The sequence below is a fragment of the Anticarsia gemmatalis genome, chromosome 16 (assembly GCF_050436995.1).
Source record: "Anticarsia gemmatalis isolate Benzon Research Colony breed Stoneville strain chromosome 16, ilAntGemm2 primary, whole genome shotgun sequence".
Classification (NCBI taxonomy): Eukaryota; Metazoa; Arthropoda; class Insecta; order Lepidoptera; family Erebidae; genus Anticarsia; species Anticarsia gemmatalis.
Genome location: NC_134760.1, coordinates 2,851,735 through 2,879,688, shown reverse-complemented (window position 1 = coordinate 2,879,688; position 27,954 = coordinate 2,851,735). Strand labels below are relative to the sequence as shown.

The window sequence follows — 27,954 nt, the reverse complement described above, 5'->3', positions numbered from 1 at the left end:
CTTTGACACTAGGTTGACCACTAACCATACGATAGATAGTAAGACTAAAGATTTTATCCGCTCATAGTCTGCTGCCTTATTACTAACATTAATCTGTACAGCGGACTGTCGTGGAGAAATTAGTTTTATACCCCACTAGGTCACTGCGGCTTCGGCGAGATTAAGGTCGCAACCGGACGAAGCGATTTATTTTTATTTAAACTTTAGCAAGTTTTAAAAAGAAGGAGAAAACTTCTTTTTGAAGCTTTTCTTTAAGATTTGAGCTTGTTATGTTTTACTGAGGGAATAATTACAGTTACGCGATTTCTACATTTCGTAATGTCTTCGTATACCAGTTATACCACATTCAATTTGACTTAATGGTAAACTTATTCTTTGCAAATAAGAAATTCGGCTAGTGTTGATCAGTTTTTCATACAAAATCTATTCGGTTATTAGTAGTAGTTGCATCATCTGTGTGATCTTATCAATAAATGGCTTAATAGTTGTATAAATTATGCATGAGAGACTAATAAGTAAAAACCTTATCATCTGATAAGACCTGTAGCACGTTTCTCTACAGTCGGTATTATCCAGTATCGAGATTTTGACACATCAAATGTACTGCAAAAATAGTTCCTACGACGCCCACTAGAGACGCTGAAAATTCCTCGATAGCTAACCGGTTGTCGATAGTCGATAGAGGGAGAGAATCGCGCTACTGATTCTGATAGTATACCAAGAAATCCGGTCGTACGGGCCGCTCCTTGCAGAAATAATAAATATACATTGATATTTGGTAGACATATGTTTGAAATCCAGATGACAGGGTTATCATTGATCAAAGGTAAAATTTTAATTCTAGAACATACCAAATGTAACAAATCAGATTGTTTTAAACGGTTTCCTGCTTTTGTTGTTTGCAAATTCCTGATAATTTCAAGGTTATTCTTACTCCATTCTGTTCTAATATCACTAAAATCCAGCATGTATCGCGATAAAATTCTATTTTTCTATGCGCGGAAAAGATTCAGCATACTAATCTTATAAAAAGTAACTTATTCCATAAAGACATTAATCTATACCAATATTATAAAGCTGAAGAGTTTGTTTGTTTGTTTGATTGTTTGTTTGTTTGAACGCGCTTATCTCAGGAACTACTGGTCCGATTTGAAAAATTCTTTCAGTGTTAGATAGCCCATTTATCGAGAAAGGCTATAAGCTATATATCATCACGATAATAAGAGCAGAATACCAATGAAAAATGTTACAAAAACGGGGAAAATTATGACCATTCTCTCTTATGTGACGCAAGCGAAGTTGCGCGGATCAGCTAGTACATAATAAATATAATAATTATCACGCCTGTTATACAATGTGTAGAGGTGTATGAAGTACACCTACGTTTCGCTATTACCAATGTTAGTCCCATGTAATAGTGGGCGTGCATATTGAGCTATACTGGACACATAACCAAACCATTAATATAAATTAGGAAACACCAATAGTACCTTACCCAACCTGGAAATCTAACCCTGATCGGCAGTCCGATACTCAACCGACTGCGCCACGCAACCACTCGAATTATAATTAAATCTTTTCATTCTGAAAAGATTCACGTCCATATAAAAATAACTAATTGTATTCTTAGATATTAAAACAATAAAATTGAAAGTAACGGCTCAATAACAATTTCTTTTACAGTCGTCATTGTCGTTCGTGAGATTTTACAAGCAGAACAGTATCGTTAAACTGCGTAATAATATTGGTGCTTACCTGTTCAAAAGGTCATTCACACCGGCAGTTTGGGAAAAGACCTTTCCGCTTTAAAATTTCCCTTTTAGGAACGTTCCTTGACTGTATAGTGCGATTTTCTACAGTCGCTACTTTCGAGTGTCGAGAGTTTGACATTTAAAATATCTTTAAAAATTAGTTCCAACTTCACTCGCTAGGGGCGCTGATCAGTTTTTCATACAAAATGTATCGCTAGTGGCACAAAATCGCTTTCCACTCGTGTTTATCTATGTATGACTTTTAATAGTTTTAGTATTGAAATTATAGTAAGTATATCGTATTAGATATAGAAATTAGGTACCTTAGGACCAGGGACGCTGATGTGTGTCCTATACAAAAATCTCTATGAATTTTAGGGTGGAGTTTGGTAACGTTCCCTATATATAGCATGACTTAAAAAGTAAAGATGAAACGTAGATGTATTTTATACACCTCTTCCTACACCTTTTGTGTGTAACAGCTGATGTCACGTATGCAATATTCTAATGCATTCATACTTGCAAACAAAACAAACCGATTTATTTAGCAAGTTCACAATCTCATTTATTACGATCATCATCAGACCACTCAAAAATGTCTGAAAGTTTGGCGAGACTTCTCTATACAAAGGATGTTAAAAACTGTTTGTTTATACGCAATTTTCTCTGAAACATCTTAAGTAGTTTACAGCATCAGCAAATTTCCTTCCGTTTACGTAATCATGTCTGTTTCATGGATAGGGTGTTTAGATCTTAAATCAGTAAAGTCGGATAGACAGTTTAACTGTTAACGGACTTTTGCGTATTCATCTATATCATTTAGTATATAAAAGACATTTTTTAAAGTTAAGTAAGGTTATCCATACTAATATTATAAAAGCGAAAGCCTGTTTGCCTATGTCCTGCATTTTTGCGGCTTTACTGCAGTACGATTTTTTACGAAACAAATATAAATTATTGAAGACTCGCAGTCAAACATATTATATTATGATACTTTCAATTTTTTAATTGTAATCGAACAAAGCCGAAATTTCAATGTATCAGTCGCTTTCAAATGCCTAATGCAAGCCGGACACCATATAATTTGGATACGCTAACAAAAAGCCGGCCAGAATCCGGCTTTAACCTAAAGCCTGGCAACACTATCTATGACGGCACTCACATTTGAAATGTTTAGACGTTACTTCTATTTTTAAAAACGTTCACATCGAAATGTATTCCGAAATGCAACAAATTCTTCAATTCATCTCCATTTCGTTTTTGTTTTACGTACATTCCTAAGAAAATGTTTTATGTAGGTATTTCAATTTATGCTAACTTCTGTAGAATGTGACGTTCTAACCGCCTTTAACCAGAAAATAAGAAAAGAGCTTTCTTGTCATGGTGTACTTCATTTTGTTTTCACTTCTTTTCTGCTTTTCATTGATGGTCCATTTTGAGTTTTACTTATTTGACACAAGATCTCATAAGACTCGTGTCTTTTTGGTCACATTTTTGTCTGACTTGTTGTTTGATTACGGAAACTACATATAAAATAATGGTTTGTTGCTACATCACAAATCACTATTGATATTGTTTAAATAGCAGTGCCAAAAAGATAAAACCTCAGAAGTAAAAAGAAGCCGCAGAATTTCTCAGAATTTGAACGATCAGATTAATTTCATACAATACCACGTATCTCGTTTAATCATTGCAAATTAACCTACATAAGTCTAAAAAAGTAAATCAAATCCACCAATTTCATTATACAAAATTGCGAAAATAAAATCTTATTTTCCAGTTGAGAAGCAAAAAAAACCTATAAGTCTTCCTGATTAATTCAAAGGACGTAAGCCGGTGAGTGACGTAACTAAGACATCATAAGCCGAGTGACTTATGTCACTGTTGACTTATGTTAAATATGTATGAGATATTACGGCACATAATAAAGAGAAAAGTATTCACATACTTATTTAGGAATATGAAATATATTACGAGAGCTATATTTATCAGAGTTCTTATGAACAAACTCGGTTTTGTTTTGTGTGTACCAACGTTTTTTGGACATTCCCGACGTACATTATTTTCAAACGACATAAGTCATAGAAGAAATAATTTTTTGAATGACTATAAAATTCACAATTGTTCAATAATAACGTTTAAGATTATACAAGTATAAAAAACTAGAAGAAAGAAATAAATATAAATAAAAATTACTGGGCATCTTAAAATTCATGAACTTCGATGTGAATCGAAAACGTGCCCAAAAAAGGCTGGGCGTATTGCCACGTTGCATGCTGGTGTACAAATTATGTAGAGTACAATCTTTCGATTGATTTGATAAATCGTGTATGTCAAGGCTTTCTTAAAAAAATAAAATTGACAAAATCTTATAGAAAATACACTTTTTTCGTTTAAACAGTAAACACCTTTTTTTTCAGACGCATTGAAGTTATCTATACAGCCAGAATGCAGCACATACCATAACAAAACTCATCAAATAATTACCTCATGAAAACAACTTTATGAATCGTTTCCGTTCGTAATCAAACGACCGAACGAGAGTCCGTACTGCCTGTACAGCGAATAGATTGCTATTTCAACTATATTTCAAACAAGTTTCCTTTAAGAACACAATGGAAATAAATTGGAATGCTGATATAAAAGAATATGGAGGTCATACAATGGATTTATATAATAGAAGTTTGGAATACGATGGAATTGGAACTGCGCTTGTTACTTTTGTCTGACATACTTTTGAGTAATAGTAGTTTGCTTCCAGTTGCAATAATTTACATTCAGATAGGTCTTGGAATAGTTAATAATTATTCGTTTTAGGCCTTAGGTTTCCGGGATAGAAGTGGAGGCGAAAGATTAAGAAGGCTGACCGTACCACCATATGGTATTCATAGCATGGAAGAGAGAAAAAGTTTTCGGCCTTAGATAAAACGATACCTATTTTGAATGGATGGATATATATTTGTTACTATATCACTCGAAAACTGCTTTAAAGATTTTGAAGTCACGCGGGAAATGCTTATATTAACCTCAACTTTATTTTTTACCCTGGTAAATCTTTCAGAACGAACTCGCCGGCATTTATACGTGTATGCAGACAAAGAATTATACTTATACATATGTATCTCTGACGAGCAGTAACAATTTCGTAATACATTTTAAACAATATTTCGAGCCAATGAAATAACATCAACATTAAATGTTTACAGCAAACATCGAGAACATTCATTTAAATAATTGCATGTAATTAAAATTACTTTGAAACAAAGCTTTTAATAAAAATACGAATTATTTCCGTGCCTATAGTAAGGGCGTATTTACATGGCATATTTAAAACGCGACGGCGACGCGCGTTTTCGGCTTTAACGCTCTAAAAGCAGATTGTTACATTTGTGTCGAATTAATTGAATTTCATTCGGTACGAGTGGACAAAATGGTCTCTCTGACACATGCGAGAAAAACTTTCAAACAAAATCCTTTTATATGCCTTCTCATTCACTAACATAATTATAAAATTATTCTTTTATAAGAATATATGACTCGCATTTTACGAAAACTTATGTGTGTTTTTGGCTGTAAAAACCACTGTGTATGCGTCTTAAATATCACACTGAAATCTAACGTTTGTGACAACTCAAAAGAAACAAAAGAAAAATAATATAGAAAGAAAATTATTTCCCGTAAAGAACGCCATTAAAATCCGATGCTTTTATCCGATAATTTATTTTTCTAGCGGCCATTACGTCGCGGCAACATGTACGGAATTAAATTATTGTTAACATGTCGACGTAACAGCACCAAGGGAAAGCCCCATACATAACAAACGCCTGTCAACTGCATGCCCATGTTATTAGTTTGTTGCAAACCGTGTGATATTTGCCACACTAGAGAAGCTAAGGGCCTCATGGCTTTTACATCATAAGAACTGACGACAAAAAAAAATTGAAAATCTAGAAATCATAATCCCCCTGCATGCGTATTGCGTAGCTTAACTCTTAGCTTGACAACGAGTGAAGGTCAATTTGATAGCTTCTATGCAGCTGCTTTTGTCATAAGACATTAGTCATCCTCATGTAAGAAAAGAAGCGGTGTACAGAGTGATTGTCAAACAGCTGTCAACTGCGATACCCAATAGCCCCCCCCGACAAGCCTCAAGCCAAACACACCTCATAATTTCCACAGACACACACACACGCGCGCGCGCGCTCGCACCCTATCACTTCTACACCATATACAAATCATCACTCTTCGCTCTTACCTTCGATCTCTCTATGCCTGCAGCTCCACCCCACACACTTTTTTAACACCAAATAAGATCTTAGACTGGACACAACTTGACATCATCAATGAATTCTTAAGTGCTATGAATGTTCCAGAAAGGCATTACCTACATACACACATACTTCATCACCCCACCCCCTCTGACAAACACTTATCAGCCCCCCCCCCCTCTCACCTTTGAGCCTTTAAACCTGAAGCTCTCCCCCAAATACTTCTTTAACACCAAACAAGATTCTGGACACAACTTAGCAACATCAATGAAGAATAAAGTAGTGCTACGAATGTTCTAGAAACACATCACATACTTCAATTACACCTCCTCCCAGGCACAGACACACACTTCACCCCCCCCCCTCTTACCTCCGAGCTCTGAACCCGTAGCTCCCCCCCCCCCCACACACTTCTTCAACACTATACAAGATTCTGGACACAACTTAGCAACTCAATGAAGTTTAAAGTCTTACGAATGTTTTAGAAACACATTACATACATGCTTTGTTAAACACTCGCAGGCACAGACACACACTTCACCCCCCCCGCCCCTCTTACCTCCGAGCTCTGAACCTGTAGCTCCCCCCCCCCCCCCACACAGTTCTTTAACATTATACAAGATTCTGGACGCAACTTAGCAACTCAATGAAGTCTAAAGTCCTACGAATGTTCCAGAAACACATTACATACATACTTTGTTAACCCCCTCCCAGGCACAGACACACACTTCACCCCCCCCCCCCTCTTACCTCCGAGCTCAGAACCTGCAGCTCCCCCCCCCCACACAGTTCTTCAACACTATACAAGATTCTGGACGCAACTTAGCAACATTAATGAAGTCTAAAGTGCTACAAATGTTCGTGAAACACTTACTTGCACCAGCTCCTGAATTACTGAGTGTTTGTACTTGTTTACTAAGTTAGTACACGTCTAGTAAACTACTTTGTCAAGCAGTAGACTAACATACAAAGTTTGATGTTTGTGCCGTTTATTTCAGTGCATTTCAAATAACATATCCTGCAAGGTATTGAGAATGTCTGAGTAAAAAAAATAAAAATAAATATTATGGGACAACTCACACACGGTCATTTGATTCCAAACTAAGCAGAGCTTGTACTATGGTAACCAAATAACTGATAAACATACTTATATACATCTAAATACATACTTATATAGATACATTAACATCCAGGCTCAGAACAAATACTCGTGCTCATCACACAAAGATTTGTCCCGGGTGGGATTCGAACCCACCACACGCGGCGCTACGGTTGTTGCAGCGAGGTGACCGCTTAAGCCACTGCGCCAAACGTGCAGTTAAAAAAGTTAAGTCTAGGAAACAACCCAAAAAACAGACAGTCCAGAAAACTTTTAAATATAAATTTTTGACAATGGTTTCTTCCTTTTCTCTCTTCTTTTTGGTATTCATTCATCTTCTTTTTTGGCATATAGAGTAAGATCCCAGAGCTGCCAGACCTACGTCATTTTAGCAAAGCTGAAATTTTGAGGATCGTTAGTATAAAGGGTCTGTTAAGAGGTATGCACATCCACTACCTTGAAAGCGGGGCCGTTTCTGAGGTAGCGCGGAGTGAAGGTGCGTAAAAAACGACCCAACCTACGTCATAGTAGCAAAGTTGGTTTTCAGATATGTTTTTAAGGATATTATGTAGAATTAAAATTGACTATTGCCAGACCGTTTACCGGGGCCATTATTTCTGCCAGACGTCTTAAATGTTTCAAAAAATTAGGTAAACTACGTAATAGTTACAAGCGTTAATTTTATATGTTATTTTAGGTACAATTTTAAGACCCTTTGTATGCGGACAGACCAATCCGAAGGGCCATTCGTCCCCTAGACGCCTTTAAACTTTCCCTATGAGTGCGAGAGTGTGCGTATGCCCAATGGAAAATATGGAAAATCGTAATTTTAGTTTAATAGGGAATTAGTGTGTGACATAATCATTGTGTAAATGTCTATCTATAGTACAAATTTGTGTATCCACCCACTGCAGTGCTATTCAATAACAGTTTGCGCTGGGACTACGTCATCCCAGCGGTACTTTTTTTCCCATGTGGACGCAGAAGAAAGCAAATACATGAACAAATTAGTGTGAATTTGTGTGTAAATGTGTAGGTATGTTAAAATGAAATTTGTGCAACATAAAACTGCTAAGATATTCAAGTTTCCGCTGCGCTGACGTTTGGACATTTGCTGAAATCATATAAAACGGTTTGATTGTATTTTCATATTCTATTTTCACACACATTATAAACAAATTGAAAGCAACGTGCATAAAAATAAACAACTCTACACCGAACCGTTTTATATGATTTCTAGCAAATGGCCAAACGTCAGCGCAGCGGAAACTGGAATATCTTAGCAGTTTTATGTTGCACAAATTTCATTTTAACATACACATATACGCACAAATTCACACTAATTTGTTCATGTATTTTCTTTCTTCTGCGTCCACGGGGAAAAAAGTTCCACTGGGATGACGTAGTCCCAGCGGAAACTGTTATTATTGAACAGATTTGAACAACTCTGTAGTGGGTGGATACACAAATATGTACTATAGATACACATTTACACAATGATTATGTCACACACGAATTCCCTATTAAACTAAAATTTCGATTTTCCATATTTTCCATTGGGCATACGCACACTCTCGCACTCATAGGGAAAGTTTAAAGGCGTCTAGGGGACGAATGGCCCTTCGGATTGGTCTGTCCGCATACAAAGGGTCTTAAAATTGTACCTAAAATAACATATAAAATTAACGCTTGTAACTATTACGTAGTTAACCTAATTTTTTGAAACATTTAAGACGTCTGGCAGAAATAATGGCCCCGGTAAACGGTCTGGCAAAAGTCAATTTTATTTCTACATAATATCCTTAAAAACATATCTGAAAACCAACTTTGCTACTATGACGTAGGTGGGGTCGTTTTTTACGCACCTTCACTCCGCGCTACCTCAGAAACGGCCCCGCTTTCAAGGTAGTGGATGTGCATACCTCTTAACAGACCCTTTATACTAACGATCCTCAAAATTTCAGCTTTGCTAAAATGACGTAGGTCTGGCAGCTCTGGGATCCTGGTCCAATATGTATTCATAGAAAAAATGGAAAAATTCATAATGTATTCATAAATTGGCTTTATAAGCCATCTGCGTGCGTATCAGCGCCGATTTAATTAGGAGTCGAAGTGGTCGCCATGGCCAAAATCGGTCGGATAGATCATCATCATTCATAGAAGTGTTGTCAGTATTCCTTAAGCTTTCCTTCCACTTTGCCTCATCTTTGACGGCTTTCAAGAGCATGATATGCCTTAAAGTATCACTCTTTTAACACATTATAAAGTAACGAGTCACGATTTTATTTGTTTACTTTTCGTCCATAAAGTAGACTGATAAATAATGCCTGAGGCATTATACGATAAATAAAATAGTCTTTAAATAAATAAATATTATACAACATTATAATGGAAGCTATAAATAGTTAACCAAACCTAAAAAGAAGACAGGCGGTTCGAAAAACCCTTACAAAAGCACCATAAAGCAATTTCCTTTGTTAAATTTACAAGCGTGCCAACAAAGGCACTACACGCAACTGTTAGTTTTAATTTTTCTTTACTAGAGGGCAGTAGTGATAAATCTCTCTGAATAACGATCTCCTTTATTTACTGAGCAACTGTTTGCCGTGCTACTTTATGTCGACGTTAAACAATCGCAAATGTAATGGTAATCGTTAATTTTCGCCGTAACGTATTGGTTCAATGGAACAATATTTACTGAAGTGAATTTGCTGCAAAAACACGTGCTAGTTGGTAATATCAAGGCTGTTTTATATAGTACCTATTGTGAGGAGCTTGTGGCTAAGTACGTTACAGCCGCACGGATCGACCTCTCAGGTTAAGCTACGCTTGCCGAGGTTGATCTGTGGATGGGTGACAATATTATAGATACTGAGTTGCTCTGTTTTTCGGAAGGCACTTATAATTATGGTTTAATTTTCAAAGATCTTTGAGAGTCGTTATCAGCAGCCAGTCTTACGTATCGTGTTATAACCCAGGTAACTGGGTTGTGGAGGTCCGATAACTTTATGTAAAACACTGGTATCCAGCTACATCCGCTGAGACTGGAAGCCGACTGCAATATAGTTGGAAGGAAGGCTAAGCTGATACATTACATATAATATTTTTACCTTGTTCTCAGGTGGCAGTAAACGAGCGACTCGTTTGACGGTGGCCACGGCTATCGGCATCTGGATATTGGCAGCACTGCTCGCCACTCCCGCCTACATAGGCTCTTATGTACGAGCCTTCGTCGTCAATCCTACTACACAGGTAATTTTAACTAATAACTGAAACTTTTCAGTAGTGATAGCCGAGTGGTTTAAGCTGGCATCTCCCACGCAAGTGGTTGCAGGTTCGAACCCGAGGCAACACACTAATGACTTTTCGAAGTTATGTGTGTATTAAAAATAATTATCACTTGCTCTAACGGTAAAGGAAAACATCGTGAGGAAAAAAAAATGAAACTTTTCTGAAGTTGAGGCCTTTGCCCAGCGTTGAGACACTCAATCGGGCTAAGGAAAAGAAAAAAAACGTTTTTAGTTAGCATATCAAAAATACTTTGCTTATTTTATTTCTCCTGGCAAGGGTCTCCTCCCGTAATGAGGGAGGGGTAAGGCCTTGAGTCCACCAGGCCAATTGCGGGTTGGGGACTTTGCAGACCTTTAAGAACTATTCTAAAGAACTCTCAGGCATGCAAGGTTGCATCACGATGTTTTCCTTCACCGTTGGAACAAGTGATAATTATTTCTAATACACACATAACTTCTAATAGTCATTGGTGTGTTGCCTCGGGTTCGAACCTGCGACCACTTGCGTGGAAGGTATCAACTTATAGCACTTGTCTATCACTGCTCATTTATTTTTTATTTTATGGTACTCATTTGTTGAAAATTTACAAACTTTATAAATTATATGTGAATTGTCCTAAGTCCATACATATTTATTTACGTGTTTATAGTGTTAACGAGCATTCCACATAAAAAATCCTGAAATCTTACACTGAAAACGTTGATTTCTTTCTATATTTCTTCATATCAAATCCTTGATAACTACACCATACCACCGTAGTAAATTGCCCTAATAAAATATTCATGTTTTAAAAAATGTGTCGTAAAACCTTAACGTTCTGAGGGTCAGGAGACGTCAAATACGACCTACAAGTGCAAAAAAGCAATATAATTTACACACTGAGTATATTTTTCAACACCTAGCCTAATGACCTAAATCTGACCTAGGGCTATACTGACTATTCTTCATCGCGTGATTAGTCAGCCACTTAATTTTCATTGCTGATAAATATCGTTTGCGTATTTTGCATCAGATAAGATGTTAAAGACAAGCGGGTAGGCTGAAATTAAAAGAGTTTTATTATTTGTAGGAAATTTATGTATATAAAAATTAATTGCTGTTCGTTAGTCTCGCTAAAACTCGTCAACGGCTGGACCGATTTGGCTAATTTTGGTCTTGGATTATTTGTGGAAGTCCAGAGAAGGTGTAAAAGGTGAATAAATTTGAAAATGCGCGGTATTAAATAAAAACAAGAAAGCTCGAGCCGAGCTGCGCGGGTCAGCTAGTATTTAAATATATTTTATTTTTATACACGATTATAAAATACATCTTGAATTGTGGTATCAAAAGCATTTGTACTGTGATGTTTTAACTTCTATACTCCGGGCAATTCATTAAGCAAGTCTGGACAGAAAAACTCCGGAATACATTTTTGGCCCGAACCGGGATTCGAACCTAAGACCTTTCCATAGCAGTCACATAATAATATACTACAAGACTGCATTACGGAGGAAACCAAATCTATACACAGTAATAATATAACCACAAATATGTAAGGTCCGCAATTATTAATAGTTACGCTCCAATAAGATTTAAATAGTTTTGTAAAGCAATCTCTAACTGAGGTTGAGAACGTAATTGAGCAATAACTTTCTGCCGGGACACTTAGCTGTGCTAATTACAAAACTATTTACATACGGTTCTAGTTTATTGCAATAATTAGAGAAAATGGGTCATTTATTTGCTGAACTAAGACCGTCATTTATTGTTTTATGAAAAAAATGTTGAGCGATATGATTGTGTTTATATTTTTACACTAAATTGGTCTATTTATTTGGTCCTTTACTGGGACGACCTGTATTAATAGACTTCTGTCGATTTAGAAGCATGGTTTTAGGAAACTATTCAAGTATACCAAAAGCTAGTATGCCAAGTATAACAACGTGACTTGGTATGCACAATTCACCTTTAGTTAATAAGTAGCTATCATTTGGTAACCGTCAGCAGCATAAGTCTGCGGGTCACTGATGTTATTTTTTTCCCACTGCTGGGCAAGGGTAACCGCCAAATGAGGGAGGGGATAGGCCCTGTTCTTTATTCATATTTTTGTATAGGTACCTCCACAAGCCACGATTTGCATACAAGCATCTCTACTAAGTTGTTAGACTTTAAGAAAAACTCAAAAGATCTAAACTAACTAACTAAAACTACAATTCTCGCAAAACAAAATGCCGAATCTCCATTTTGTATATTCTATTCGTTTATTAATCTAGTATCTTATGACGCAATCCCCCATGGTACAAAGGAGTGTTGAATCCAGAAACAGGGCATGACTATAGGGAATTCAAACAATGGCCAAATGGGAAATTTCGCCGTAATCTTTCCGCGTTCGGTAAACAATTAATTCACGCGATATAAATATTATACAGACGATAATTTAGAGGGTGAAACTAATTTAGACCTGTGTTTTTTTCTTTAGGTATATAAGCCCGTTGTCATATAGCAGAATAGGCAGCGCTGTTAAAAAAATCAAGTAGTATGAAAGCAGTCAAACCGTCAGGACTATCATAATCGTATATTGAGAGTTTGACATTTAAAATGGACTGCAAAAATAGTTCCTACGACACTCGCTAGTGGCGTTGATCACATTTCATACTATTTTATTCGATAGCTAGCTTGTTACAACAGCAGGGTGTTACTTGTCTGATTTTGCCTAGAACCTAAACATTGCTTCCTCACCAATCACTTGTAAATTAATACCAATAGATTGTTTCACTTTAAATTCCGAACTGTCATCTAGATTGTTTGACAATTTTACTATTACTTGAAGAAAATAGTTCCTGCTAAATCCGCTAGCGCTGATCAATTTCTTACAATAGCTTAGTCGATTAGTCATTAGTTGTTGGAATTTGCAACATTGAATCGACACGGTTGTAAAATATATAGCTACATTTTTTTAGGATGACCTTTGAAAAGTGATCCACACCTACACAACAAACACAAACACGCATTTAGTTTACATTTCCTAAAGTCTAACGCAAGTAGAACACATTACACCTACTTTTACGATGCAATACTCAACACTTTTAAACAGTTTCCTAATGGAAAATGTTTTAAAGGTTACACACTTACTGGAAATAGAACAACGTCTCATACTATAACTTATTTTTACAATAGTTTTATGAATAAATAAGCGAATAATACATCTCTCAAATATTATTATGTTATTAACCGATCTGTATAACTAAGTACTTTCTCAAAAGTTTACGAAATGTCAAATGTTTTAGATAGCTTGGCTTATGCATAAGACTGCCTCGCAAAGGTCTAGTTTTTGAATCCCAAGTTGGGCCAAAAATTATTGTAATTAGTTACGAAGTTAAGTCTCAGAATGCACGTAAATCGGTCTTATTTCTTTGGTCCCACTGGACCATGAGAGTGATAGAATAGTAAGTGTATATGTATATGTTACTGTAAAAGCCCGAATTGTGGTAAATCCTAAGATTTTCCGGTAAAACCTAAGATTTACCAACTCTCAATGGTAAAAGTCCGAACAAGCCAGAGTTAAAAAACTTTGTTACGATATATAAAAAAATCCTCCTTCATAACTATGTTTATAACTATTTCACGGTATAATTATATACTGTGACATAGTTATAAAGAAGGAGTTATGGGCAAAGCGACATGGGTAGGTTAGGTTAGAAGGCTAAGGTTTTTAATTTTTTTTTAACCACCCAGAAGGAGGAGCCCCGCGAAGCGGGACTCCGGCGACATCTCGATATCATCAAGTGAATATAGGGAGAAGTTCGAAATAAAAGAATTGTTTGGACTTTTACCATTGCGAGTTGGTAAATCTTAGGTTATACCGGAAAATCTTAGGATTTACCACCGTTCGGGCTTTTACAGTAACATATACACACTTAGACACTATACAAACTCCTACACCGTTTGCTGGTTGTAACAAAAAATAGTCGCCATGCCCGAACATTGACCTGGAAGACAATAAACTGCGAATAAATCCAGAAACAATCATAATTCAAATATCCGTTTTCTGTTTCAGTTCCTCGTATGCTACCCTTACCCGACCGAGTGGGGTGAGAGCTACCCTCGTGCGATAGTGCTCATGAGGTTCTTAGTGTACTACTCGCTGCCCCTCGCGGTTATAGCTCTGTTCTACGTGCTAATGGCGCGCCATCTGGTGCTCAGTACACAAAACGTGCCTGGAGAAATGCAAGGCACGCAAAGACAGGTAATAAAAATATTGATTTAATTTGATTATTAGATTTATTTTCCTCACCTTAATTTATTTGCCCGAAGCCACAATGTGTCATTACTGCCACTTGGCAACAAGCGCGACTTCAATCGCTTGTAAATTGGGACTGAAATACCATGTAATCTGTCTCTATAACCTTCATATAAATCTGGTAATTTCTCAAAAATATGAAGTTGAGGTTGTAGACCTCCGTGCCTCGGAGAGCACGTAAAGCCGTCGGTCCTGCGCCTGATCTCTCACTAGTCGTGTCAGTTATCCATCCCACTAGCCTATGAGAGTAAAGAAATAGAGAGTGTTCCTGTGTATTGTGCATACACTTAGACTTTTAACAAAGTCCTGCACCGTTGGCCAATTGCAATCAAACTGACCGCCGTAGTCGAATAATGGTCAGAAGAAATTACTCGAGATTGTCAGGTTGAAACCACCGTTCTTTATAGTTTTAAAGACAATGTTATAATTTCAGATGCGTGCCAGAAGAAAGGTGGCTGTCACCGTGTTAGCCTTCGTGTTGGTGTTCGCGGCATGCTTCCTGCCATCACATGTCTTCATGATGTGGTTCTATTACTGGTAGGTTATAAAAACTGAAGATGATACATGACACGCAATCGTATCCCATAAAACCATTTAACTTATATCACTTTTACTGTGTTTAACTCATTACCCAGGTGATGCTCAAATCAATTATACATACATAGATACATACATACATAATGGGACGCCTTTTTCCATAAGCAATGACCAAAGAACACCACTTGTTACGAACCTCCCATGCCTTATTCACTTCCAAACATCTTGTCTTAAGAATCGCCAGATAGGAGTATTACACATTTTTTTTACTTTTTTTCAACCATCCATAAGTTTAGCAAAACTTTAAAATGCTCTTTTAAAGCTCTATAAATAATTGCTCCGTGTTTCGGAAGGCACGTTACATTATTATGGGTCCCGACTGTAATTTTCAAAGACCTTTGACAATCGTTACGAGTAGGCAGAAGCTTGAAAGTCTGACAACTAGTCTAACTGAGGTAAGGTTGAGGAGGTCCTTTATGCAGTGGTTTCATGTAAATACTGGTATGATTGCATCCCGGGAGACTGGAAGCCGACTCAAATATAGTCGACAGGAATGATGATGATGCTTTTTTTAATAAAGTGTTATTTCTTTCATATTTAAAACAAACTTTATACTATTTTAAATATTTTATGTTTCTTTTATTGAATCACACCTGTTTCCTTAAGGTGTAGGCAGAGTTGTATAAATTACACCCACTTATTCAGCAGTCAGCGAGCAAATGTGTATGCTTCTGAAACCTGGGATACTATTAAGCTTTCGAACATTAATAAAAATACGCAAAAAATACTTGAACCGGAAATCAAACCTTTATAATAGTCACTCGTGTTCACTAATTTTCGAGCCGAGCTAACAACAAATTTAACCCATAATGAGGGAGGGGATAAACCTTGAGTCCATCGCGCTAGCCAAATGCGGATTGGGTAACACCAAAAAAATATCAATCTACACTAGAACCCTGAAATCACTAAACTCTCAAATATTTTGTGTTTATGAATATCTATACTCAATACTTAATATTATAAAGCTGAAGAGTTTGTTTGTTTAATTGTTTGTTTGTTTGAACGCGCTAATCTCAGGAACAACTGGTCCGATTTGAAAAATTCTTTCACTGTTAGATAGCACATTTATCGAGGAAGGCTGTAGGCTATATCATCACGCTACGACCAATAGACGCAGAATTCCAGTAAAAAATGTTACAAAAACGGGGAGAATTTTGACTCATTCTCTTATGTGACGCAAGCGAAATTGCGCGGGTCAGCTAGTTTCATGTATATTTTAACTAAGTAAGTATAATCTTTACATTAACTAAATTATTGAGTGATAATCGCCTTGTGTTTAATCAATTTGTGATACAAGCTAATTATGCATACTGATTAGCGTAATCTGCACATTAGAGCGTGTTAATTATTGTTATTACTGTTTAGTAACTAATTAAATTCTATGCATGTAATTAAGCATAAAATAATAACCTAGACACACAATATGAAAATTGATTAAGATAAATAGTAGAGAAATAATTATAGAAATGTGTGATGCAGGTAATCTCCAGAACAGCTGTAGCGTCCATAGCCAGTTGCGCTCACCGGTCGGTAAACGATCTGTGGGTTAAGCAAACATTCGCGCGGACATTCCATAGATGGGTGACCATATATAGTATATTTGAACTGGTCATCTCCGTGCTTCGGAGGGCACGTAAAAAGTCGGTCCCGGTTGTTATCAATTAAGATAGTAGTCGTTAAGCCACGTCAAAGGCCTTCGGACGGCTTAAACAACTTTGACACTAGGTGACCGCTATCCATACGATGAGAGAGAGATTAGGAAAAATATATTTTATTAGATTTAGTTGAAAATTCATTACAATGTTTAATAAATTGACGTGAACACAAATAATACTTACCTAATTGATGACAAGATGCGTGGCAATGAACGAAGTAAAGGAATTTGGCGTTCTTCGATCTTTGCCCTACCCTTACGTGAAAAAAGCGTGATTTTATGTATTTGTAACTGTTCATTTATTCAATAAATTAATTAATTCATTCATTTAATTTTATTTTTATTTAAAAAAAAAACATAAATATTGTTTATTTTCCAGTCCTACAGCACAAGAAGACTACAACGGCTGGTGGCACGCACTCAGGATCATTGGGTTCTGTCTGTCGTTCCTCAACAGCTGCGTCAACCCCATAGCTCTGTACTGCACCAGTGGCATCTTCAGAAAACATTTCAACAGGTAATATCCTCGCATCCATACTTTTTAATACTTATATCATCAGTAGCTTGATTCTCTATTACTATCGACTACCGACAACCGACTGACATGACTGCCTCCGTGGCGCAGTGGTCTAGTTCGCCACGCCGATACCACTGCGTCGGGAGGTCGTGGGCTCGATTCCCACGGGACAATTATTTGTGCGATCCACATATAATTGTTTCGGGTCTGGTTGTGCTTTGTGTCCGTTGTTTGAATGTTTGTAAAAGTCCCCGCAACACAAGAGCAATTCTTAGTGCGGGAGTTGTCTTTTTAAAAAAGAAAAAAGAATGACTGTCATCGAGAAACTTTGTATGAAAATCTGCTCAACCTCTGACGGGAAACTACGTAGAAACTATTTTGGTAGTACATTCTAAACGTCAAAATAACGATAGCTAGTCGGTTGTCGGTAGTCGATAGTGGTAGTGAATCGAGGTACAGTGTTTACTGTACCTCGATTCACTACCACTATCGACTAGACAGTTACTTAGTATCTTCCGATACTAAGTAACTGTCTGTTGGACAACGCACAGCCGAAACTACTGAGCGTAGAAAGTTTAAATTTGTTATGAAGATTCCTTAGGAAGTGTAGAGCAGCACTAAAAGAAGATTTTAAGAATATCTTTACCAAAGGGAGTGGAACGAGGGAAAAACTTTTATATGAAACTAAAGTTTCAAATACGAAAGTTTGTAAAAATGAATCCCGCAAAAACTACTGGTCGGACACAATTATAACTAGGATTTTTCGTTGCATAAACCTTTAACGTATTTACGGTTCTCTAAAGTTAGGGATCCTTCACCACTATAGCAAAAATACTTATTCGTTTTCTAATACTCTTTGAAGTGCGAAAAGTCTTTAACCGTAGAAAGATAATCTGCGTCTTTACGCATGCGTTTGCTTATATCGCTCTATCTTTCTTAATATCGCGAATGCATCGCTGTGCCTTTCGGACATTTCACTAGGGGCTACTGTGTGTTGTACGTGTCAATAAGTTGCACCGATTTTGAAATATAACGACGAGCGTGAGTCAATTTTACGCATGAGTCTCTTTTCACTACTATACAATATGACAATCTTTCTAGGGTTATAAAAAAGTACTTATAGCCAAAAGAATAGCCTCGTATTTTGAGCGCACTACCATCGATAAGTGACCGTAGATATAACTTTTCGATGTATTTGCGCTGGAGGCAAGTGCTTATAAAATTTGGCTGGCACTGGTTCATGTTGCCATAGGTGAAAATGATTACGGTGATGAACATTTTAATGCGAATTCCAAAGGGAAATGTGTCATGATCATAAACACGTTTTAGCACGCGATGATTAGGATTGTCCCAAAACGCTAGCTTAGATTGTGTCAGTTTTTAAATATACTTATCGTGTATGTATGTAGGCAAAGAAATAAAGTTTATAAATACAAACAGAGAGACATACATCTATACTAATATAATAAAGCTGAAGAGTTTGTTTGTTTGTTTGATTGTTTGTTTGTTTGAACGCGCTAATCTCAGGAACTACTGGTCCGATTTGAAAAATTCTTTCAGTGTTAGATAGCCCATTTATCGAGGAAGGCTATTAGGCTATGTAACATCACGCTACGGTCATAAGGAGCGGAGTAGCAACGAAAAATGTTACAAAAACGGGGAAAATTTTGACCCATTCTCTTAGGTGACGCAAGCGAAGTTGCGCGGGTCAGCTAGTAATAATATAAACACAATGCAACGCTCGAGGACGGTCTCCCAATTCAGAGTATTCTTTTCGACATAATTTCTCTCTTCAAAAGGTATGGGAGGTTTTATAGAGAAAAAAGAAACTTTTCCTCAAATATTCATGTGAGCGAAGCGGGTTCGTAACCTTATAAATATTATCTATCTAGTGACCAAAATTAAGAAGTTAGATTATCGAAAATTCCCGCCAATCGTGAAATATTAACTTCATAAAAATATGGTTTAGACCTCTCGCTCGATATGGAAATTAAAATAAAATAATAATCAGTAAATCGTAACTTAAGCACTTCAAAAAATACAAGCAATACTTTAAAGTTATTCGTGTATGACGTTTTCCGTAGCTTCAATGCTCGCAGATTTATTCTTATAATCCCAGAGAGTGAGCTCCTATTCATGTGGAAATGAGTTCATATTTACTGTATGCATTTTTTCATACGTTGCTTTAAGTAATTATTTTGCTGTACTCTCGCGAAAATATTACAAGTGAAAGCAATAGGTATCTTTTCATTTTAATATAGCTAAAAGTTAACTTTTTCTTGTATAATGCTACTATCAAACACTAATCTATATTATTATGGAGATAGGCAAAAACTAAAGAACTAGGTATGCAATTGTATTATAAAGATTACCGCGGCCACCATATCTTTAAAATAAATTTATAAATACTTATTCTGTGAATATTACAAGGCCCTCCTTTTGCCGTTATCAAAATCAAGCAAAATTAAGCAATCAAATTTACCCTTTGGGTATGGGACCGCTAAAAACTAACTTAACGATCATACTATATTCAAATCAGTCAACCATGCCTAATCATTCTATAGACATGAACTTTAGATTAATCTTTACGTCAAAACCAACTTGTTTGCAGAGTATTATGAAAGTAACCATGTGGTTACTCCAATTAATTGTTACAATTGATAATAGCGGTTCAGGGGCTAATTACTTAATTATAAATTCAAACAGAGGCATATGTACTGAGCTGACTAAAATTTATGATTAAAAACAGTTCAAAAAGTTCTTGCAGTACCTAATCTGTTTGACAGCCGTTCAATATAGCTCATATTGAACAGCTTAAGTAAAACTGTATGCTTCATAGCTCCATATATTTGTATGGGATTGATTGATTAAGTTAAACTTTATAGTAAGCTTATAATCACTTCTATAATGGATATAACGAACTTTACTCTAAAAAGTTTGGCCGAAAGTCAAACCAAACATTAATACGACTTAGCTATTAAAGTTAGATTAAATAGCCATATTATGCAAAACTAGCTCGTGCCCGTGACTTCGTCTGCGTGAATAGATTCCCAGGGTAAACGGTATTTTATGTGTTAGTCCAGGTTAAAAGCTATTTGTATATCAAATTTCATTAAAACCTATAGTTTTTTCGAGAAAGAGTAACAAAATATACAAACATGCATCAATCCATGATCACAAACTTTCGCATTTGCAATATTACTAGGATTTTGAATTAAAAGGATTTAATGTTTTCTTTAATCTAATTTAACACTTAAAGCCTATGTGTAAATTTTGAGCTCATAAATAAACTTGGCATTATTTTTTGTTCAGGTATCTTCTATGTAGAAGTAGTTCAACACACGGACCGCGAGGTTCTCTGTCTCTTTCTACTTCAAGAAGACTTCACTCCAGCAGAAAGACCAACATCAGTATGGTGCCTAGGACGTAAGTAACAACATTCTTGATTAAAAAACTTTAGCAAGTGACCTCAAAATGTACTTGTAGCGCCCTCTAGAGTAAACCTTACAAATGATTTTCATTATGGTTAAGCTGTTTATAAATAGATGGCGCTGACTTATATTCTTACATTTTTAAGGGTCAGCGCAGACCAAGAGGAGCGCAGCGGAGAGGATTTTTTTAATGCACCTTAAAATCAACTTTAAAATCATTAAAATAAAGTGCATAATTGCTTGAACCTGACAAAAATAGCTCGCGCGTCCTCGAGGATGCGCGGGTATCCCCGCGCGGCCTTGCGTCGCCGCCGGCATCGTACGAGAACTTTCAATGTTGTTACTGAGTTTAAAGAGGGAAAACGTCATTTTTATTCTTCTCCAGCCAAACGAGCAATTATAATCATGGCCCAGTCCACTATTGTTGACGAACTTTCACGAAAAACGGGCTGTTTAATGTAGAATGGTAACCTAGAACGCTTTCCTCGCGCAGGCTCGAACAGTCGCGAGCATGCTCGAGCATCCGCGAGCCGTAAAGAAAATGCTCGAGACCGCGCGAGGATTATTCCGGTCTGTCTGCGCTGGGCCTAAGTTGTAATTTTTCCGTATACCGTCCACGTCGGTGTTTTCGGTTATGATTTTAAACGAACGAACTGAACGCTTGCAGGTTCAATTCCCAAATGTCACTTCGTTACATTCTGCGAATAGTTTTCAGTTTCAATAGTCTAATTGCAATTTCTCATACTTTTACTTAGGTACAATATAATTTTTATAGTAAAGTGTATTTTATTTCTATTAAAAATATTTTTTCTGTATACAGAGCCAGCGTCGGCCGCGAAAGCAGCGTCAGACTCCTGAACAACGGTTCATCAAAACTCTGAAACAGGACTCGTGGCCTTCGGTCCACGGCAAATAACAATCAAGAGAGATCTAAAGAGAACTATAGCAAATCTTTCGTGTATAAAACAGACAGTCTAGCTCCTTTCCCAAAGTGTTGTGAAAACGAAAACGGTGTGAAACACGTCGAAACGAATTTTGACGCAAAAGACGTTAGTAGTACGGAGAGCTTCTTTTTGCCTATGGATAACTTCCGATCATGTTAGTTTTTATATTGTCTATGGAATTTAAATTCAGTGGTTGTGTCAGTTGTGTGTTAAATGGAATATTTTGTATAACTGTGATGATAGTCAACAAAAAGAACTGTTGATAGACTTAACACGTAAGGTCAACGAAGAGAGAGCAGACTTACCGACTACTGCTTATTATGTACCTAGTAGTTTTGTCAGGAATGTGTTTGCTATTATGTATAATTATAATTATCTGTTGTAGTTTAAGTATTGTACTATATTTTGTCCTATTGTTAAACAGAAGAGTAATTACGCAGTGGCCATCTACGGCACGTAAGATATCGCAACGAAATTATACTATAAAAATGTTGACTACAAAAGAGAGAACTCAGTATATTTCTTTCTAGTTTTAGCTTTATATAGAGTTCTGAGTACGAGTCTGAGTACGTCTATTCACTAAATTTTAATCTGTTATAAAGCATTTTTTATATTCATTTGTACCATTTTTTTTTTCAAAAGATAGGAGCTCTTTTGTTTTTTTCATGAGTCTAAGTAATTGAACTTGTTAAGTCTACCTATGTAAAATTGTACATATAAGTATAATTATATTGCTTACCTATGTATAAAAATAGTTATACACATAATTATTGGGGTAAAAATTATTTTAAAATGTTCATAACATTATAATAATACATTCAATGTAAATAAAAATACTAATTTATGTGATTTTATTGATAAGACCGTAGACATCTTTATTTGTTTTATATTGTTGTTTAAACTCAAGTCTATACCTACCTATAATGTAATTAACGGCTTTAGATTTCGGTACCTACATTACCTACCTATGCATTAAACTAAGTTGTCCTTACTGTTTGTAAAATAATAATAGTAAAAAATGAACAAAAAAGAGAAATATTAATAAATTCCTAGTCAATACTTTTGTACTAGTGTACATATCTATCAAATATTACATAATGTAAATATAAAAGTTTATAGAATAAATTAATATATAGTTTTGAATACTTTGTTCTTTCATTTTAACACCTATTCAAACCATTGCAGTTGTGTTGTACAACAGACTGCAATGGCTTGAATATTTCCCTGTAACAATAAATTAATAATTCAAAGAATGAGAAGCTAGAGTATAGAATATTTATTGCCAGCCATTCAACTTACAATACTACAATACCGATACTTTCAAAATAAATACATATATTCCTGCGCGGTCAATCCCCCTGTGGACGACCTTTTTCTCTGAATAGTTAGCAGTCCTTAATAAAATTATAACTTGCCTTACCTTAACTACACGCATATTTTAAAATTAAACTTTAAATGACTTACGGATTCGCTATCGCGAAAGAATTTACCCACCCACTATTTTTTTTAAATAGGTATAAGTTAAGGTATTCAAAGCCGGAGTTAAAATTTTCCATTGGCAACATCGTAGTAAACTCGACTGTCATTCATTACTGTCATCTTATCGTCAAATTGTAAATCAAGCGAATGGTTGTTGTGTTGTTTTATCTTTGTTGCTATTTTCTAGAATAATATCGTTACCAAAACCAAGTGGTTTTTTATTTTAGAAAATATATGACATAAGTAGTTACTAACACTTCAATAATATCTAGAAAACAGCTTTATTTAGACGTTGAATCTTTTGCCGATACAGATACAATAAAAAATGAATCATGGTGAATGTTATGAAAGGTGTTCTTGTGGAATGGTACGTGAAATAAAGCAACACATATATTTTTATAAAAAAAACGCTATCCTATAATGTCAAATATGAATATTTTGAATCGGAAAATATATTTTTTAGGTTATGTTTGAAATGCCTCTTGTTTACATTTCTATGTAATCCAAATCGGTCGGAATATTAAAATTCTGGTCTATGGTAGCGTTGTCCATTTGAAATGTGTTCTTGATATACGATTTCAATATGTAGATGTTTTCAGTCCACCTGTTTATTGCTGTTTTTAAACCCTAAAAATAAAAACTTATTATAGCAACAATTTCATTGATGTGAAAAATAATCAAACACATAACTTGCATGGCTGAGAAAAATAAATTAATTATACTATTTTAGGCAACAGTAATAAGTTGGGCAGCCTATAGCAACATCTCAAAGTTAACTAAAGAAAGCAGCAAATTCTCTAAGGCTATAGAAAAGTTGTTAGCTATACAATTGCACCTGACATTCAGCTTTCAATTGAGCAATATATTCGGGATCTGAATCTCTGTACTTCTGCAATTCTTTCTTAAGTTTCTCCTCTTTTTTTTCAAGATCACTTAACATAGACAGCAGTTGAGTTCTCTCTTCTGATTGTACTCTGCTCACCTGAAATATATTGGTAATATTTAGTAGGTACAAGCAGATGCATGTCTTTTATAAAAGCAGAGGATGACTTATAAAGCATTAAATTAGTGGTGTCATATTATTAACAAGACTAAATCTTACTGATGTGATAAATTTTTATAATAAAAAACTGGCACAGCTCCTAGAGTTGTTATTGGTAATGTAGAATGCCGTGACAACTTATTCATTTTGTAAATAGACTCATCATTTCCAGTATAATAATGGTTATAATTCAATACTCACAGATTCCGTTGCAATTGAATCTTCCACCTTTCTCAACTTCTTACAGCATTCTTCAAAATCATTTTGCAGTTCATTGAATTTTCTTTTCTTTGCATTTTTTGCTTTACTGTAAGCCAAAATGTGAATAGTCACCAAATACATTTTTTTTTCCAATTCTATACTTTATGTCACTGTTATCTTCAACATAACAAAGTAGTGGAATATGTTAGGTACCTGGGAAAAGACCAGAAATAAATAGAAGTGCCAATTTTCTCAGAGTCCACTAGATGATCATCTACCAAGCTTTGTACAACCTCTTTTACTGATTGCATAGTGATACCCTTCTCTTTTGGAGCAATTTTTTCCAGTTCCTACAATAAAAATTAAATTTTATTATTGTGCTTACTTACTACACATTATATTTTATAGACCTCTGACACTACTGTTCTAAAAAATAGTAAATTAAAAGTCTTGAGAAGTTGTTGAATTAAGTCAATCAAATCCTAATTTGGAATTTAAAAATCAAGTCTCACCTTCAGCTGAAAGAAGTCTTTACTCTGATGAAATATCTCCAGCATCCTAACTTTCTTTTCATCAGCACTCAAACCTCGTTTTTTCGACATTTTCCAGTGATCCGGCGATGAAACAGTTTCTACTGCACTTAGACGAGACTCTCGCACTTGGCAGAAAGTTTATACTTCAAGACCTGGATGAAACACATCTATTCATATCTGCAGATATAGTGGAGACATTACAAGCCCGTGTGGATGATTTGATGGACCAACTGAGTATACCCGTACATGACAAAGGACTGTAAACCTCATAATGACTTCGAGAGAATCCGGTAGAGTTAAGGATGTGGAGAGAAGGAAGGTGCTCGATGATGCGGCAAGAAAGCGAAGAGCTAGAAAGGCTGTCGAGGCTCTTGAACAAGACAATTTCCATGAAGACCCACATGCTGACCTGGTTATGTCGAAGAAGGTGCCGAAATTCGCCGATTCCAATGAAAAGCCGACTAGAAAGAAAAAGGCTAAGAGTGCAGAGTATTATAAGATGCGATTTCGGAAAACTTTTGCACAGTTAGTTGAGGAGGACGCCAGTTTTAGACCGGATCCGCCCAATTATTTGTCTGCACAAGTCCCACCTTCTAAGTAAGTATAAGAACGTTAAAAATCGAGTATTTTGATATACAGTAATAATAGTTTTCTCTTTAATCCTTGTTGTAATATTTGCATGTCAGCTTAATGGCAAAATACATTATTAATACAAAATACATTTTATTAACCACCTTTTGCACCATATTTTTTGTGAATAAAAATAATTTGAATTTGTAAAACCATAAAAATTCGACCGAAATTATAACGACTCAATGATTAATTCATCAGCAATCTAACAAAGTAGGTTCATGATTAAATTAAATTTTTATCTTTTTTTAGATTTCCCGATCGACATTTCTGTGCTGTATGTGGTTTTCCATCGAATTACACTTGCATACCTTGTGGCGCCCGCTACTGCTGCGTGCGATGCTTAGGAACACACTTAGATACAAGATGCCTCAAATGGACTGCTTGAATTAATGTAGTTAATAAGACAATAAATAAATTTTCACTATAACTTGAGTTTGTTGTGTCGTAAATATGTACTTTTCCCGCGTTATTTTTTTACTCATATTCAGAAAAAGCAAGACCATAGACTCTTGGATTCAAAATTTGAAATTAGAATTGCTTTGAATGACCATTATATTTAATTTGCCTGATAAATACCTACTTACCTTTATGTCACAAGTAAATATTAATTATATTTTTAACATAATACACACATTTTGAGATCGCAAAATATTAGGTCGGGAAAAAGTCTTTTCGCATTATAGTAGGTATGTATGAACTTGTAATATTTCTTTGGCTTCAAGAATCACAAATGAGCACACGAACCCGAATATCGAGTTTTTTTGTGTAGAGAAAAGATTTTATTAAAAGTGGATACAATCCTATAATGCGGACTTTTTCCGCAACCAAATATATAGATCGCATATATTAAAAGTAAAAAAAATTACATGCAAAAGCTGCTTTTAATTACAGATACGTGGTTGACTGCCATCTTTTGTAGAATAGTTTAACTATATAATGCACACTAACGCCATCTAGTGAGTCGAAAGGAACATAAGACGAAACCTATTTGATATTTCTACTCGACCATAGATAGCGCTGCAATTTACTTTTTTCGTTACGTTTGCGTAAAATTGTTACCGTAACTTGGTTAACGATTATGAGTTTATAATAATATGCCTCAGCCTCCCTTTATGCACTTAAAACCAACCTAAAGTTAAATCAACCAAGTTTAAAGGTGACGAATTTGCATAACTTTCCCAGTGCACTTAAACTGTCCTTCACGTCAAATTTAAAATTTAAGTTATTATGTTCGTTGCTTAATTGCTGCAGAATTTATTTTTCCAATCGCAAAATAATAATTAGAATCAATAGCTCCTCTACTACACAACCAGGAATACAAAATCGTACACTAAATGCTATTTCCCAATCTCTAACCGTCAAATCCCAATTCAAACAACGCGAAGAGGGGTTGCTATTAATATAGATCTAAGCATATTGACATAAAAGCACGTGCCATGTTATCAGTCTACACCTGGGATGATAAAAGACCCTATTGTACTACTGACAGATGTCCAATTCCACCCACTTCCTAGTTTGTGGCTTTCCGGCGATATCATACACAGTTGTTCATTAGGGGCGTCGTTTGATTCGCCATTTTAAAAACGAAATCCTATTTCGACTATTTCCTTCACTTGTTTTTATTTATTGAGGCTTATTAAACAATACTTATTACATTTATTTATCTGTAGTGCTATTCTCTGTGCTTAAAAATGTTGTCTCTACTCAGCGTCCGTTTACGGCGCCTATTGGTTTTCATGCATTTTTTTATTGCTAGTTTGCTTCTAACATCTTTGTAAAAAATAGCACAAGATTCCTCTGGTGTAATAATCCTGGTTACAATCTGCCTGCTGAAATCTATTCAGAAGTTTTGCCTTCATAGAGAATCTTCTGTATACCGTCTCAAAAATGGCTTACACCTACGTTAAAATAATATAAATCAATATGTCGTAGAACAGAATAATATCAATTGCAGTGGTAACTCTTACAGGCACTTTTTTACACAGGCAGTGAGTCTCTAAAATGGTTATCGCCAATCGTCCTTGCTACTGGGACTATTTGTTTTCTGTTCCATATTTGGATCTATATTAAAAGATGATAGACTTATATTGGGAATTATAGCTATGTGTCAGTTTTTTTCGGTTTCGTCAATCATATAGTATAATCTACATAAGATTTTACTACTTTCTTCAATATACTTGGCTGCATCAAATAATAGGAAATAAATAAAACAACGGCCATAATGTTTTACTTCGC

General features: G+C 35.6%; 4 protein-coding genes across 4 annotated transcripts in view; 3 read left to right on the top strand and 1 right to left on the bottom strand.

The window, feature by feature from the left end:
• The window catches only part of LOC142979199 (neuropeptide CCHamide-1 receptor-like), a 215,115-nt gene extending 192,223 nt beyond the window's left edge, over window positions 1-22,892 (top strand). The window contains exons 5-10 of the mRNA XM_076124006.1: window positions 10,240-10,370; window positions 14,446-14,634; window positions 15,122-15,225; window positions 17,319-17,456; window positions 20,769-20,882; window positions 21,708-22,892. Coding sequence (XP_075980121.1) covers window positions 10,240-10,370; window positions 14,446-14,634; window positions 15,122-15,225; window positions 17,319-17,456; window positions 20,769-20,882; window positions 21,708-21,768 — 737 coding nt within the window. The 3' untranslated portion in view covers window positions 21,769-22,892. The remainder of the gene's footprint in view (window positions 1-10,239; window positions 10,371-14,445; window positions 14,635-15,121; window positions 15,226-17,318; window positions 17,457-20,768; window positions 20,883-21,707) is intronic.
• A 524-nt stretch (window positions 22,893-23,416) lies between these two features.
• On the top strand, window positions 23,417-25,349 carry Tfb5 (transcription factor B5). The gene is made up of 2 exons (XM_076124023.1): window positions 23,417-23,677; window positions 25,163-25,349. Exons 1-2 carry the CDS (start codon window positions 23,643-23,645, stop codon window positions 25,347-25,349), a joined length of 222 nt encoding a protein of 73 aa, XP_075980138.1. The 5' UTR covers window positions 23,417-23,642.
• On the bottom strand, window positions 23,709-25,180 carry LOC142979214 (meiotic nuclear division protein 1 homolog). The gene is made up of 5 exons (XM_076124024.1): window positions 25,066-25,180; window positions 24,767-24,903; window positions 24,554-24,659; window positions 24,146-24,292; window positions 23,709-23,937 (listed from the first exon to the last, which is right to left on the bottom strand). The coding sequence occupies exons 1-5, from the start codon at window positions 25,153-25,155 to the stop codon at window positions 23,797-23,799; spliced, it is 621 nt and encodes a 206-aa protein (XP_075980139.1). The 5' UTR covers window positions 25,156-25,180; the 3' UTR covers window positions 23,709-23,796.
• Window positions 25,350-25,357: 8 nt separating the features above from the next.
• Window positions 25,358-26,146, top strand: LOC142979210 (zinc finger HIT domain-containing protein 1). The gene is made up of 2 exons (XM_076124019.1): window positions 25,358-25,683; window positions 25,969-26,146. The coding sequence occupies exons 1-2, from the start codon at window positions 25,358-25,360 to the stop codon at window positions 26,102-26,104; spliced, it is 462 nt and encodes a 153-aa protein (XP_075980134.1). The 3' UTR covers window positions 26,105-26,146.
• Window positions 26,147-27,954: the final 1,808 nt, after the last annotated feature.